Source organism: Thermobia domestica, chromosome 9 (genome assembly GCF_964235325.1).
Source record: "Thermobia domestica chromosome 9, izTheDome1.hap1.1, whole genome shotgun sequence".
Classification (NCBI taxonomy): domain Eukaryota; kingdom Metazoa; phylum Arthropoda; class Insecta; order Zygentoma; family Lepismatidae; genus Thermobia; species Thermobia domestica.
The window spans coordinates 86,707,073-86,724,767 of record NC_137462.1 but is presented as its reverse complement, the minus strand read 5'-3'; the positions used below and the strand labels follow the sequence as shown (position 1 = coordinate 86,724,767).

The 17,695-nt window shown below is 35.5% G+C and overlaps 1 protein-coding gene across 1 annotated transcript in view; it reads left to right on the top strand.

The window, feature by feature from the left end:
- Positions 1-17,695, top strand: part of MED15 (mediator complex subunit 15) — a 215,706-nt gene that overhangs the window by 73,977 nt on the left and 124,034 nt on the right. The window contains exon 3 of the mRNA XM_081771469.1: positions 9,385-9,436. Coding sequence (XP_081627595.1) covers positions 9,385-9,436 — 52 coding nt within the window. The remainder of the gene's footprint in view (positions 1-9,384; positions 9,437-17,695) is intronic.

The window sequence follows — 17,695 nt, the reverse complement described above, 5'->3', positions numbered from 1 at the left end:
TTCTTGAATGATTGCAGAAATTAGTATAGAGTTTTGGGTGGTTATAAGCAAACTAAAATAATAATAAATGTAAAAATTAGATCTTATAATTAATAACTATTTTAACCTATACGGCAGCGTTTCCCAACCTGTGTGCTGTGAATGGTCTGCTGGTGTGCCGCGAGAAATCGAAACAAAATTATTAATTTTATAGCAATCAAATTGCAAAACCTAGGGAAAATGTATGTTTGTATTTCACATTACTATGAAACTCTACTATGAATCTACAATTTTAAGTTTCATACTGGGTTACTATTCTGTACATTTCTAATGTTAAAAATGACCATTATTGCTTCTTTATTGTTGCAGACTATTTCGTAACTTTAAAATTTTAAATTTCGTTCAATCCTTTCGACAAATTACCTACATTTGTGTTTTAAAAGTAAAAGATATTTGTTTGTTTGTTCGTTATTTAGTGATCTTCCTTCTTAGTAAAAGGTTGGATACAGTTTTTAAAAACCTGAGTCCAATACTTCATTGCAATTATTTTCTATTTTTAAATTAGAATGAGAAATAAGCATAATGATTTACCACGAAAAAAAAAAAAGTGATAAAGCTTTCTTCTTTGTGAGAAGGAGCTCAATAATCACAAAAATACCACTGTGTTTTATACTTACAAATAATAATATCTATAATAGGGTGTCTGTCGGTCACGAAAGTCCTGAAAAAGTCACGAAATCAGAAAAAGGTCATGAAAGTCAAGAAAAAGTCACAAAATTTACCTTTTGGGTCACGATTTTTTTTTTGGTACAAATACAAGTACAGACTGGAAACTTTTGCTCTATAAAACGTCAAAATTCACCATCAAAAATGTCTGTGGCCACCTTTAGACGTTACCAAATCGCAAGCAAAGCAAGCAAGTAATCCTTCTATCGCATGCATAAAAATTCAGCCCAATTCCAACCGAAATTTACTCTTGAGAATGTTACTAAATTTTATGGTTTGGGAAAGAAAATATCACGAAATTTCATTTTGAAATTTTAGTAGACACCCTGTATAAGTGTGCCGCGAAAATCCAAGTAACACCCATAGTGTGCTGCAAGTTGTAAGAGGTTGGGAAACGCTGCTATACGGTGTAACGGGCAAAAGGTTGGGGATAGAACAAATAGTATTAATGATTACGTCATTTAAGAAGTTAAGGAAGAGATTTTAGTGTGATAAGAAAATTAAGTACATTTCCACGTTTCATTAACTCCGGTAGATTCCGCTGAACATCATACAAAAATAACATTTAGGAATTATTGCTATTTAGGGCGTGAATGTGTAAAATAACGAATACGAGATATGAGGAACACCCATCACAATTGAAAAAAAAAAAAAAAAAAAAAAACCAACTATAGTTCAGGTGATGTTTTCGATTTTCTTCCAAAACAGAGACCCAAAATCAGGCAAATGCATTACAGAACAATGGTCACATACACTCTTACAAGATATTTGACTCTATAGATTATGTGTATATTACACCAGTTCTGTTTTCATGTTTAGTAAAACTGTTTATTGTAAGTTAATCCTCATTGTGTGGTATTTCTTTTTCAATTGAAATGTGTTTTAGCATATTTTCGTCCATTTTTTCTTTCTTAAAAAGACCAATTTACGCGCAAAAGATGGAACTGATTTGATCTTCACAAAATTTGACAATCTTAGTACATACATGAAACATTCCAGGGTGTGGGTCTTTGTTTCTCAAATTAATAGCCGTCAAATTTAGGATTTGGACTTATTTTTTAATTAAGTTCTAATTCCAAATTTGATACGCAATGACTCGGGAATCAAACATCTGCACACTATATTATTTCACATACATACTCAGTTCATCAATGCCTACCAACGTTTCATTCCAACATTTCGGATTTTGTTCCAAGTGAAGACATTTAATTCCTAAGTTATAGTCAATTAAAGTTCGAATTTTACTTAGGTCAGTTCGGAACTCATCCGATCTTAACCAAATTTAACATGGTTGTAGATCTTGATGAGCTCGGCTGTTAAGTTATTGGCCATCAAAGTTGGTATTTGGATTTATTTTATTTTATTTTATTTTATTTATTTATTTATGTATTTTTTTTTTTTTTTTTTTACTTCAGATCCCAAATTTTATACACAATAACACGGGAACCAAACCTCTTTATACCATAGTATTTCACATGTCTACTGAATTCGTCAAGGTCTACCTCCATTCCAAATGTGATGAAGTATTGACTTTCGGTTCCTGAGTTACAGGCCACCGATCTTTGAGCAAATTATTAAATGTTGAGTAAATGTATTGTGGTGTACTTGTAATAAATATTTGCTAAAAATCAATGAAGGACAATTTTTTCCGCCATGCGGAAACTTAACTAAATGTCACACGCAGGGAAGAATAGTGTAGTTGAATAGTTAAATCAATAACAATCACTATCACAAATGAGGTCAATTTGAGTCACGCAATTATATTCTGTATTAACAAATGAATGTTATTCTTTCTAGAAAACACAGCACAAAATGAGTACCCAGTACCAAAGTGAAAAATGTTTACTCCTCTTGAGTCATGAAAGTTTTCGTGATATATCATGCTGTGTGTGGTTGGGCACTTCTTGAAGTTCTCCGAAATCGATTATTGTATCGTCTTCTGGGTATGACCTATTGTTCTAATATTTGTTTTCCTTTCAAAACTGTATATATATATAAAATATGTAACAAACGCCCCTACGTGTCAACTAGGGCAGTATTTTCTGTTATTCCTTTTGTACTTTTCATATAGACTTCATCTGAGCTCACTCATGGTTGTATGGTTATCGTAGAAGGCACGGAGATATGGGTTCGATTCCCGGCGAGAGTTCTTGTTCGGATCTCATGCTAAGCTGCAGGTCCACGTCTCATATAACCAGACTGCTAAAAGGGGTCCTACACTGAAATCTTCATCGAGATCAGCCATCGAAATCTCGCACAAAATTTAAACGTCTCGTATGGACATCGTAGGAAAGCACCCTCACCCTTTTTCCTCTCATCTTAGACCAAACATCTAGAAACGCTGAAGCTTTAATTATTTTAGACGAAAAATTCAAACACCGAATTTCGTGTCTCTAACCTTAAAGGATTACGAGATATGGATATCTTATTATATAATAATTGCAACCCCGTACTTCCTTTCTTTCTTTCTTGGACATGTATCAAAAAACACTGAAACACGTCTTTTAGTTATCTATCTATTAAAATGCTATAATAGCAACAAAAGCGCCTGAGCTCCAACCTATAAACTTTAATTTCAAACTTTTGATTCAGGGTTATTTGTGATTTCACGTTTAACAGAAACAAATATTTTAAACTATGTGTACTTTAAATAAAATGTTTAAGTAGATCTGTGTTCATATAAAGTTTATTTTTTAAAATTATTGTTCAAAGCCTTTGTATTTTAATAAGCCTTTTTCAAAATCAATGCAAATAAATTGTGCTCCCATCTTTGGAGTTCTTTTAAACTCTACGTTTGTGGGCGTTTATATATTTTTAGCCAATCCTTTTGACAATGAGATCTCGGAAACTACAAGCTCTAGAAAGATGACGTTTTCACTTATCGATTGCAAATTTTATGTAGATTGTCCAGTTCTAATTGAATATTTTAAAAAACATGGCCATTATTTTTTTTATTACATTTTTACGGGAGTGTTAAAATTAAAAAAGAAAAATAAAGCATCATATCCTACACATTATACATTCCAACACCACATAATTGTATACAGCGGTTGCATACCTCTCAGGTGTTTGTTTCATGGCCAAATGATAATGAAAAACGAAGGATAGCCATTTCTCCACTTGAATCTTTATTGTTTGGAGTGTTTTGCCCAATGAACACCATGTATCACTGACATTATAATTAATTGTGTGTGTAATGTATTTACTTTTACATACTGCATGCAAGAAGAAAGAAAACACTCGTCATACATGAATTAGAAACTTCAACAGGAAGTAAGCTCAAATCTTGCAAACGATGCGAGATATTGAGAAAATAATCAAGAAATCTTCCCTTTATGGTACCCCTTGCCAATTTTAATCAAGACGTCTTTCACTTGTGTCTGTAAAGGTACATGTACAGATATTGTGAGGAATGACAAAGAGATTTACGCTCATTTGTGAATGATGCGCTGTGTAGAGAGCGCAGGTTCAACTATTGTTAAATAAAAAAAAATAAAAAAATCCAAACAGTAAATTTCACGTCTTTAAGTGATTCCGAGATATGGCACTCTTATAATAATTGTAATCCCACCCCTTTCCGCTGCATACGTCATTTTCGTTATTTCTAGGTCAAATATAAAAAAACGCTGAAATACATGCCTTGTTATTTTAAATAAAAAGTTCAAATATCAAATTTTATCAAGAGACCCCGAATTATTGGCTCATAAAAATTGTAATCTTTGTCCCATTTCCTTCCCTCCCTCCTTTGTTCTTTTCTAGATCAAATATTAAAAAACGCTGAAACATGTATCTAATTATTTTAAATTAGAAGTCCAAGTACCTAATTTCATGTCTTTTACCTTCAGAATCTTTGAGATATGGATATTTTAATATAATAATTGTCATGCCTATATCCCTTTCCTCATTGAATTTCCAGAAACTCTTCATTAATGGTAACTTACATCACAAATTCTATAACCCGTCCAACTTTGAAGCTTCTAACGTAAGCGGTTTAGCCTGGACGTTGATCAGTGAGTGAGTGAGTCAATCAACCAGTCAGGATTTCTTTTATATATCGAGATGCTTTTATATGGCTTTTCGTATGTTACAAACAGAGATAATAGATTAATCAATTAAAGCTACATCCTTATTTACTTCAAAATACTTAGGGAAATAATAATAATAATAATAATATTGAAAATTGGTAATTTTTTGTCAAGGTGCTATACAAACTTCGGGAGTCAGGAGCTACACAAACGTGTTTTTAACCCATAGCAGGCTCAATATTGGACTTAAGAAGTTGGTCAAGTGCTATATATGGAGCATTGGACTGTATGGTTCAGAGATTTGGACATTACGGAAGTTAGAGAAGAAATATTTAGAGAGCTTTGAAATGTGGTGTTGGAGCAAGATGGAGAAGATAAAATGGACAGAGAGAGCAACAAACGAACATGTTTTAAAACGGATAGGAGAGAAGAGGACACTTCTAGCCACTATCCCTTGTAGAAAGACCAATTGGATTGGACACATCTTGCGAAGAAATTGTCTTCTTCACACCGCCATAGAAGGAAAGATGGAAGGGAAGCGAGAAATAGGAAGAAGAAGAACAAAGCTGATCGATGATTTGAAAGATAGGAGAAAATATTGGGAGTTAAAAGAGGAAGCTGAAGATCGACAAAAGTGAAAGAAACATTTCCAGGTCCAAATCTAAAATTGAAAAAAAAAAAAATCCTCATTAGCCCCAGGACCTGCTGAAAGGCAGCTTACTTAATAATAATACAATTATCATGGGGAAGGGGCAAACACCCGTAAAGATTTGAAAAGTCTTTTGGCTCTCGTTCGAAAATATTCATTGCGTTCAGTTCGGTACAATAAGTTTCTATAAATAAAGCGTAAATTCTTTTGGAAGTTTCCACTCATTGTATGTAAATAAAAAGAAAATACTAACAGTCATGAATTTTATTATTGAAAAAAAAAAAAAAAACTTATTCTGACTAAGCTACAATAAGGGCCATATGGTACATTAAGTGGAAGATCATTTGATCCTCTTTTCAAAAACAAAAACAATGAAAACTAAATTTGTTCCCACGTACTTTTTGGAAGATCAAATGAAACTTAGTAACCAAATGAAATAAACTTCGTTCCTTAAGATGTATTGCGTTGAACTGAAAAAAATTATGATTTTGGAAGATGAATCAGAAAACCTTTCAAAGAGTATGTCACATGATCCATATTTCTACGTAAAATTTTAATTATGCTAGCGCCCCATTCCTGTGAAAGCTGAGTTGTTACAGTTAACACACGTATGATGGTAGGTTGATTCAATCTTCTCCAAGAAACAGGCAAATCTCCAGTAGATTTAGTGTATTATATTAAGTTTGTCAAAAAGGTGTTAAGTCTTTAAAGGTCTAAATTGAAAATATATTTATTATGACTTGAAAATAATATTATTATACCACATATGCCTCATTTCTGGATGACCCTCCGTCATTTTTCTGGTAACACCATAATCCCGTTGTTGTACCACTTCCATGGTTTCTGATTAAAAAAAAAAAAAAAAACTGTGGTTTTCATTAGCCTCTTTTGAAACTAACTTAACACAATTCAGCGAGTTCACCTCTGGTGCTTGGGGTCCCGGGTTCGATCCCAGCCCCCGCCAAGTGAACTTTGTGGTGGACAAACACCGTGTGCGTGGGTTTTCTCGGGGTTCTCCCGTTTCCTCCCACTTTCTTCATTTCACTCATTTCTCATAATCACCGTCTCCTTTAGCCTAACCGGCATAACCGTGGGACGTAAAACTCAAAGATTTCATTTCATTTTTACAATTTAGCGAGTTAAGCAGAGACCGAAACAAATGTTAGCCTGACCGTGCCAGGTCCGGGCTTATACGGTGGATGCAATAAAACTTCCGTGCCCAGTTCTCTCAATATCTGACAGGTCGTTAAAGAAGTATGCGTTCTGGCGTTGTCAACGTGGTATCCGACGCACTTTCTGTTGAGCAGTTCCGGCCATTCCTTTTGAATTCTTAGTTGCATTCACGCTAAAATTCGATAGTACAGTTCTGAATCGATCATTGTGCCCGTCGACAGCATCTTGTGGTGCACAATGCCCTTCCAATTCCTCCAAACGCACAGTATTGCTTTACCATACAGCGTGGACCTTCTTCTCGCTTCAAGCGCGATCTTTTTCGGATATTGTTGTTGTAGGTTATCTACTTTCCATTTCTCGTGACCAACCACTTTAAAAGTGACTCGAGTTCGTTACGTTTCAGTAGAGATTCGCAAATAGAAATTCGATCGAGTAAATGTTTTTGAGTCAGATCATGTACCACCCAAACATCGAGCGTCTTTTTGTAGACAACTCTCTTCAAATGATTTAACATTCTTTGGTGATGAATGTTTAGGTCATTGGCAATTTCGTGACTACTTACATTCCGATTTTCCTCGACTTCTGCCAGAATATCATCCACTTTTGCTGTGATTGGTTGCCCACTTGCTAAGAGCATTTTGAACATCGATATTTCCAGAACGAAAGGGACTGAATCATCTTTTGGCTGTTGCTTTTGATTACCTACCTTGCCCATAAACAACACAGGTTTCTTCACGATCCTGCGCAGCATTTGGACCTTTCAAAATAAAATTTTAAAATATAGGCAGTTTTACGGAAAGGTTAACTTATCTTCGTAGCGTTAATACCTTACGCCTGACTATAAGAATTCGAACACTTTTTGTACGTCCATTAGCTTCAACTGTCAACTGTCGAATTGCATTAGGACCTATTCTGTGATATGACACTAGCGCCATCTCGCGCGCAAAAGGTTCACTCTGTTTAGGCTACTAATATACGAAGGTCATCCAAAAAATAAACTCTTTAGTTACGCAAATTGAAAAACAATATTTATTGAAAAAAAATGTTACATACCTGATCCCTCACTTCCCTACATAATTGCCACCTTCATTTAAATATTTGTTGTATCTGTTTACAAGCTTCAGAATTCCCATGTTACACTCTTCTACCGCCAGTTCAATAAGCATGGTCACTGCATTCTCTAACTCTTCATCACTTCCAAAACGTTTACCGCCCAGAAACTCTTTCAGCTTAGGGAAAGATGGAAATTGCAGGATCAAGATCCGAACTATATGGTGGATGATCAAAAATTTCCCGTCCTAATTGATCCAGTAATTCTTGAGCTGCAGCAGCAGTATGAAGACGGGCATTGTCGTGAAGAAGCACAATTCTTCCAGAAAGCATTCCTCGCCTCCTGTTTTGGATGGCTCGCCGTAGTTTTCTTGTGGAGTGTCACAATAACGATTTGCATTGATCTTAGTGCCTTTTTGCATAAAATCAACCGAAAGAATACTTTTGCGATCACATAAGATGGTTACCATGACCTTTCATGTTGAGAGTTTTTTTTTTTTTTTCTCGATCAGAGATGATGCCACTCAAGTGATTGGCACTTGCTGTGTGGGGTGGAGTGATACACCCAGACTCATCACCAGTCACAATCCGATCAAGGAAGGCATCTCCGTCTGTATGATATCGTGTCAAGCATGTCAATGCTGAGTCCATTCTTTGATATTTGTGTTGACCGCGGAACATATCATGCACAAATTTTGTTGTACCTCAGATGTTGCGACACAGTTTTACCTAGCAAAGAATGAGAAATGTCTGGAAACACAATGTACAATTCGTCGAGAGCTACGCGCTGTCTTGCAAGATTATGTTGTTCACTGCAGTCTTCAGGTCTTCTGTGATGAGTAATCGGCATCCAGGTCGAGTTTCATCCCATTGTTGAACATTTCACACCATTTTTTCAATTTATTTCGTTCATTACATTATCACCGTACACTGCTTTCAGTTACCGGTAAATTTCTTCCGATTTCACCTTTTGAGCGTTCAAAAATCGAGTAACACTCCTTACCCCACAGTCGGCAGGATTTTCAATCACACAGTTCATTTTGAGCACCTCATCTGCACAAGGGCGACTTCTTGGAACCTCCACTCACAACTGTTACGAAAGCCAGTTGACCCTGAAAAGAAAAGGAGGAGTGAGTTACGTGGCGTAAATGCGCGAGTATGGTCAGTTGTTTGGATTCAATGACCACCTGGCTTAATGAATTGGCGGCAGAAGAGTATAACATGGGAATTCTGAAGCTCGTGAACAAATACGACAAATGTTTAAATAAAGGGGGTGATTATGAAGAGAAATGAGAGAAGTATGTAATAGAATTGTTTTTTCCAATAAATATTGTTTTCATTTTGTGTAACTAAACGGTCTTCAGTTTCTGGATGACCCTCATATATTGCAATCACTTAACGCTGTGCGTGCAGCGGAACCTGGCGATTATCGACAGTCGTTTATGTATGGAGTCAATAATTTCGAAATTGTTTCAGAAATCAATCGGTCGACCTTAGATCATCGTAACCCAAGTTATTCAGTTCTGAAATTCTGAGGCCAGCCGCAGGCTTTCTTGTTTCATTCCTCTTTAAAATGAATGGTAGTTATCTTATATCTTCTTTATCTTTGTCATTCATAATATTTAATTTCATTTGATTAATAATTTGTTCATTTAGCAGAAATGTTTCAATTTGAACAGGTTGAGCCACAAGTATTGATTCATTTGAAGGATTTCTCTTTCGTTTTAAGTTAGTATATAATTTTTGAAACCGTTTTTCTCATTAATATACATTTTATTGCAGGAGGAGTATTTGGGATTCGTGGCCAGACTTATTCTTCATGTGCGAGAAATGAGTGAGTATCTTTCTTTTTATGCGTATAATCGTTTAGAACAATATATTTATGTTAAAACTATAAGAAATTATACAAGTGACATAACTTTGGATGAATCTGCCTTATTATATACAGTTGCAGTAAATACGTTTCCTCTTAAGAATCAAAGTTTGAAGATGTACAGTTAGGAAAGTTTATTCTAATCACACTGCAAATTTTTATCTTTCAAGATTTGCTCCAAGAAGTATAAATAATGTTAAAAGAACTGAGATAGCTTGTCTTCTTAGTTCTGGTACTATTATTTGTATTGGTTGGAATGTTGAAAAACACGCATATACTTGTATAACATTAACTCTGCAGTTCTCTGTTTTGCAGTAGCTTAGTTTTGAAATACCATTTATGTAATTAAGTCGTTATTATAAATGATGGTAAATAAATAAATCTCATTTGTATGTGATAGTTTTATGTCGCGCTATGCTTCTATATAAAATATCCGATCTCAGTTCCCGTAAGTGAATTTACTCCTTAAATTGTAAACATTTGTATCGGACAAACACCATTAATTATTTGTTTTTTCTTTCTTTCTTGACGTTCTGAGATATACCATCGAATAATGTATAAACAATCCCAGATGAAAATCCTTACACTGCTGTAAGTCAAGAGAGAGGAGACTAATTCCTCCCAATTCCCACAAATTAGCTTGCAGGAGAACGCAGTTTTCTTGAATTTTGCCCAGTTCGTAAGGGAACTAGCTGATCGACAGCATGCTTCCATTCAATAAATTTGTAATTTACATGTAGAGAACAGCCATAAGAAATGATACAATAATTATAAGAGTAATAAAATTAAAGAAAGAAACTGGCGTACTGCGTGATAATACCATGTGTGAAGAGGGCTTATGATTATCAAGAGAGGGACAAAAAAGTGGCTTCGTACAGTAATAAGCAACGTCTGATACTGGTATATTCAGATGTTCTTTTTCAATATGAGTTTGTCTAGGTATTCCTTTTTTAAAAAAACCGAGACTTCATTAACAAAAAACATCCCTGTACGAAAGTAAGAAAATTACAAAAATATGTAGGTTTTGTGATATAGATCAGTACAAAATGTTAATTAAATTAAATCATAATCCCTCTTCCTTTTGTCTCTAATATGTATTTATGAATAGAAAGCAATATAGCAAGCTGTTCACCTTGCAGACTGTATTGTATTTAGCATACTGGGAGTCATTACATACGGAAATAATTCGCTGTTAGATCTAACTTGAAATGGAGCGTTCTATGCGTCTTGATCATGCTATGAATAAATTAGCATGTATCTTCATAATTGTCAGTACCAAAGCTTTATGGGACATGAATTCAAACATCATGAGCTCTTACCGGGAATCAAATTCGTGTCTCACTTTCAAGATTGAAATACTAACCATTAACCACGAGGAAGTTCACGTGTATTTTGAGTAAGGTTGCCAGAAAGGCAGGATGGAGGTTTTTCTCGTAAAATACTTTTCTGTAATTTTTTTTCTGTCTTTCGAGTTTCTTCTTTCCTGTTTCTTTTATGAATTTGTGTTCATCAGATATGTAAATTTCTTTCCTGTAGAGTATTCTACAGTTAACAAGAGTACGTTACAGCATAAATATTTGTGGATCCTGGATTTGATTCAGAGCTTCCACTTAAACTTCTTTCTGGGAAGGAGGGGGGAGCGTTTAGTAGTAGACTGTATGTATAATTAAGGGACCTGCAACTGTCGGCTCTTGCAATTGCCGTCGAATAGTGTCTCGTGATTCCCATACTGCGTTGTCTTGGAGGTTTCGATGCATTGCTCCACCTCTCATTGTTTTCGCCGAGGCTCCTGTGTGAATGCAGTAAAGAACTGGCATATTTCTGTTTGAGTGTATATGTATTTGCATGCATTTTTAAGTGTGTGTTAAGTCCTGCTGTATTGTGGGATTTTTATTAGTGTTGGAGATGTGTTCTTCTGTTTTTATGATGATGTTGAGTGTGCATTAAGCAGATATCACCATGGATTGATGTGATGTTAATGATGCTGTTCTAGATAATTTCTTGGGAAGACGTTTTGATTGGTTTCTGAAGTTTCTGTTGCTTGGATGGTTCAGTAGTCATTGTTAGCATTGAATCCACCCATTTCATGATGTCCTGGGTAGCTTGTTTCACTGCTTGCTGGATTAGAATTTCTATTAGTTGGTATGTCTGGGGTTGGTCTTCTGTCATTGACTGTGCTCGTGTAGATTGAGCACAGGTGCTGCTGCTTCTTCCACGGGCTGCTCTCGACAAGAGCCTGTTTTGTTGTTCCTGTTAGGGTCTGTTCCTTCTGTGATGTTGGGGAGTCTTCTCTGACTACATGTTGTGTGTTTGGGACATGAGTTGTATCTTTTCTGTGCCTCATGGCTTTGCATGTGGCACAGAAACGTGGGTTGACTTGTTATAGCAAATTTTACTGTGGGATTCTCCGCCTCAAAAGTAGACATGGGGGTAGCTGAGATGATCACACTGGAAGCAGTTCCAGCATGGGTGGGGTCATGGCGTGCTTCTGGAGGTCTCCACCTTGTGCTCCATGAAGGATGCTCTGTGGCCCCGGATATCGGCATAGCTTGTACAGCAAGAGGTTTAGAGTTACGTCTTGACTTCTCACGGGAGACATTAGGGTTCAAGATGTTTTTATTTTTAACTCGCCAAGTGTCTGGCTTTTTTTTTTTTTTTTTTTTTGTGGGGGGGGGACTGTTATCTCGATTATGTTTGTATATTGGCATTAGTTGGTTTGCTTGTAAGGTTTGAGTTACTCCGCAAACCAACTTATCATGGGTGTTTGTTTGGTTACTGAATTTTTTCATTGAATAATGTCCTGATCTAAATATAATAATATTTTATCTTTATTGTAATTTTCGAATAGACTTTCAGCTACTTATTACAGTTTCCTTCATACGAGGATCACCAGGAACAAAACAATATGACGTCAATAAGACTCGTCATTATCACACAATTCATTCACTCCCTACAATGCGTTCGCGAACTGATAGACACTAATGTTTGTGAATATAGTAAAGATTATCCATAACTAATAAGCAGCATTTATTATTTTTACATATGTTGCAGATACTATTCTGAAGAAATAATAATAACTTTCTCATTGTCACTTTTACTTTCGAGTAGTGATAGGAGAAAAGAAAGTATGGTAATCGTAAAAAAAATAATCGATCGTACTGATGTTCACTCACCTAGGGCCCATACTATTCAACATATCTGGAGGAAATTAAGGTTTTCATGAAATTCTGCAGGGGAGGTTTCCAAGTTTCGTTCTACTCTCAAAATTAAGTTTAGATTAGTGAAGGGTAATAATAATAATTCCTACGTATATTGTTGAAAACTGCTCTAACAGTTTGCTGTGTTTTCATAAATCAGTAGTTCATTAAAAACCATGTAATATAGTAGAAGTTGTTTGTCTTAAAAATGATCCAAAAGGGGTAGTTTACAATTTGGGGGTGATATATTTACTGATGGTTTTCTCAACAACGACTAAGACAATTTCGTTCATATTTCACAAATAAATGTTCCATTAACAAACCTATAATATTATATATTATTCATTTAAAAAATTACGAATCTAGTTTACGCTTGGAATGTCGAAAACGTGGACAAAAGTCTAATTATTGTGCAATTTGGACGAAACTTGTTTTTCTATAGTAATTGACCGTGCTAATTACGAATATGTCGTCAAAATTGGAAAATTCAAAATGGCGGAACCAATATGGCGGACATCATTTTTGAAAAATCGTGAAAATAAGTCCAATACGTGTAAATATATGTTTTCGAGCATGCTGATTTCGAATTTGGTGTTCAGATTTCAAAATTCAAAATGGCGGATTTGATATGGCGAGAAACATTCAAAAAAGTCGGATAAATAATTCCAAAATTTGTATTTACTTGCTTTTGAGCATGCTGATTATGAATTTTATTTTACAATTGGGGAATTCAAAACGGTGGATGCAATAGGGCGGTCAAAATTTTGAAAAAGAATTAACAATCAAGTTCGAAATTTGTGTTTATATGTTGATAAGTGAGGTGGTGATGAATCGTACAGGGAATGTTCAAAATTCAAAAGGGTAAATAGTTGATACAATACGACAAAAATTAGAAAATGAGTCATATATGATATTTTAATTTCATTTTATCTTGTTTTTATAATTAAAGAAAGGCACATTGATAAAACACAAACAATACAAAATTTGCTTCTTTATAATAAAAAAAATCACATTTAAATGTATTATGCTGAGCTGATGTCCAAAATCGCTGATGTCTCCACTTGAACCTTCATCTTCGTCGGAATCGCTTTCTTTGTCGCCTGAATCTCCTTCGCGGTCTTCCGTAATTGAACTTGAGACTAGAAGAGCTTTGGCTTCTGGTAGTAAGCTTTTTGAGTTTTTCGAACGTTCTTGACGCAGAGATGCAATAACAGGATCGGTAGTTGCTAGCAATCTTCAGAAAACATCCTGCATATTTTTCCCTCGAGAACATTTCCGAGCATGATATTCTCTATTTCTCTTTATCAATTTGTTTGTCGTTTCCTGCGCTTCTTCTGAAAGTTTACCTATGGGTAACAATGCTGCTGCTACTATATCTCGCCCATGGATCAATAATCGATGGACTCCAGTTGGCATCTTGTACCAGGGATATTTTTCAACGAAGTATTTGGCTGTTTCTATAGTATATAAACGAAATTTCTCAATGTCGATTGATTTTCCAGATGAAATTGTTTGTAAGTTGATATGGAAACTTTTAATTAGTTCTTCGTCGACTCCAGTTATGCGAGCAGATGTAGTCGCATTTTCGAAAAAATGTCGCACGGTATTACTGTCGTTTGTGCTACCAAAACCAGGTTTTGGCATGTCAATAAAAAGTCCTCATTCTTTTCTGAAGCCGTCTTGAATCGCAAGTTTTCTTTTGTCCACAACCTCTTTTTCTTCAGTCTTGCGAGTTTGCCACTTTTGGGTGCCACTTTTGTATCCTATATGAATGCAGCATTCAAAACACCGAATCCACGCGTGAAGAGTTGACAAACCTAATTTGTAATGTTTAATTTTCACTGGCTTCAACATTTCATCAATGTCGTTGAATATTGTCGATGTTGCATCACACAGATAACACCGTAGAGCAGATTTAGTCCCAGTAATGGCGTTGCATACTTTTCCATCCACCATCGTCATAGCTAATTTGTATTCCACTGAAAGTTTTCTTGCGTCGATAACTCGTTCCAAATGTGTTAATTGTTGAATCTGAGTTTCAAAATAAGATTTTTCATTTAAAGACGTTTCATTACTTTCTTTCACGAATTCTAGTTTTAACGGCCTGCAGAACTGAGTTGATGAAGGCTTCGAATTAGACCACAGTATACATTCTGCATTATTTTCTGCATTGACAGCTTTCAGTTGTAGTGGAACAAGGGACGTGAATGACAAACTTGAATCAGATATGTTAGGATCATTGAATTTCATTTTATAAATACTCTGACCTGAAGTTCCATCGAAACCCCACTTGCAGATAAATTTCATGTGCTCCAATTCTGAGTCACTCATTTCTGCGATTTGATTTCGTTTGAGTGATAAAATACGATTAATAGTGTGATCCAATAAGACTTGCAATCGAACTTCAGCTTTCGATTCTGAGAAACTGAGAAAATCGTCATGAGGGTAACACGCTTTTTTGGAGCACGTGCAATCGCGTATGATGGTACAATATCCATTCCTTTTGCCTTAAAACGGTTTCGCATCAGTTGATATCCTCCTTTCGACATACTGGTGTCAAAGCTAAGAGCAAGAGCTTCACTACCGTCTAATTTTTCCGACAATGATGAACGTGCCCTTTTTCTAAACTCTGTTACTTTGGATGGACTGGCTGATAAAACTTATTTTACTATTTTTGAAGCATCCACGTTCCCAGAAGCTCGAAAACTCATTTGCGCAGCTTATGCTAATTCTTTATCGGAATAATTTGCACGAATATCTTCCGTCCTTCTGCGTTTAGATTTATCTGAAATCTTATCAAATTCTGCTGGTGGTTGTCCAGTTGCTTTACGCTTTTCAGTCGTCTTGGTCTCAGAGAAGTCTAGCTTATCATCCAGCCATGATTCGTTTTTCGTTAAGAAATAATCTTCCCGGCCCTTCGCCTCACGAAATTTAGTCTTTAGTTTGGTACATAACACTTTAATAGTTGACTTCATGGTTTCCGGTATTTTATCAGAATGCCCACTCTTTTCACTTAGAGACTTTTCCAGATTCCCAAGTATGACATTGATGTCGCACTTTAAATGCAGCTTTATTTCCAAAAAGATTTCTTTTCTGGAATACTGAATGGTATTAGTGTCACTAGCAGAACCTGAAAAGAAAATGAAGTTTTTAACATCATATCATAACATACAATCAACAGCATTAGAAAACGGAATAAAATATCGCGTAATTATTCACCAGAAATGTCTACTTCTGTATATCAATTTTGCAATTTACTTCATATTAAGCTCAACATTTAGAATTTTCAAATTTTGACATCATATTCGTAATCAGCAAGGTCAATTACTATACAAAACCAAGTTTCGTCCAAATTGAGCACTATTAAGAATTTTCCTGCACTTTTAAATATAGATATGAAAAATTAAAGTATTGCAGCCGTGGCTCCATCTGTCGTTCATTGACGGAATAGAAGCTAGTAGAAGGAGTTTGTAGTTTTATCTTTAAGTTAATGTAGCCTAGCTTAGAAAAAAAAAAAAAAAAGGTAACTGAGTGGAACTCCGTGGAAATTTTAACTTATCTCTTGCTTTCAACTAAATTATACGATTTTTTCTTTATTTTTCAATATAATTGTTAATTCAAATAACAATGATTTATACACCATATAACAAGTGACTATGCATTTATAAATCAGTACCTACCTTACTGAACACCCTCCATTTTCAATATTTGGAATCAGTGTTGACTGCAAACTTGTATCCACGTTTGAACATGCACTTTATTGTTCGTGGATATATCCTAACGCGACACTAATAAACGAACTCCACATTTGACCTGCTGCGTCCCTTCAACAAACAACAGCTGACCGATCCCATTGCCGGGTTTCAGTAGTTCCAACATTACTGTAGCCAACCCAAAAGATAAAAATCACTAAATCGAATCTTTAATTTTCGGACTTTTGTCCATGTTTTCGACATTTCGCCCCACTGTGCAACACCATAATCCCGTCGCTGTACCATTTATGAGTTTCTGGTCAAAAAGAAAATGTGATACTTGGTTTTCACAGGCCTCTTTTAAAATTAACTCGACACCATTCAGGGAGCTCTGGAGAGACTGAAACAAACGATAGTCTGATAGTGCCAAATCTGGGTTAAACGGTGGATATATTAAAACCTCTCAGCTAAGTTCACTCAACATCTGACGGATCGTTCAAGATGTATGCGCTAAGTGCATTCACGCTAATATTCGACAGTGCAAGTTTCAGTCGATTGTTGTGCCCGATGGCATCACCACGTGATGCACAGTGTCCTTTCAGTTCCACTAAGCGCACACATTAATCCTCCTGAACTTCATTGTAGGGTTTGCCAGAGACTTTGCAACTTCTCGTTTCAAGCACGATCTTTTTCGCATATTGTTGTTAATAAGTTATCTACTTTCCATCGCGCGTGACCAACCGCTTCAGAACTGACTAATTCGTTACATTCCAGTAGAAATTTGAAGATGAAATTCGATCAAGCAAAGGTGCAAATATCTTTTTGTGCAAATTTAGCAGATATATATTTTTGAGCTGTAAAAATGGGATCTAATGTAATATTTGAAGAGGAAAGTACGAATTAAACCATTTAAATAAATAGATTGTGATCTGAAGATCGTCCATGGGATATAGCATCCAGTGGAGAGATTTTGTTTCCGTGACGATAAATGTTCAGATTCCTTAATCCGTAAGTGTATTGAGAGAACGCACACGTTAGAGTACTGCCGAGAAGTATTCGAATTATTACCATTATACTGACGCGAATATTAACCTATGACCCATAGAAAAGATTTGCAAAACATTGAAACATATACTGAAATTCATTCAGATAATATACATTACACATCTCTTAATACAGGGATAATTACTAAAAGTCTGTCTTTTTACGCGGTTGAAGCTACTATACCAATACCGAACATACTAGTATACTTGGTTCCTGTACGCAGACAGCAATGCTTACAGTTTATATGCGTGATCACTTTTGCTTTTACCTTTTATCTTGCGGCTAAA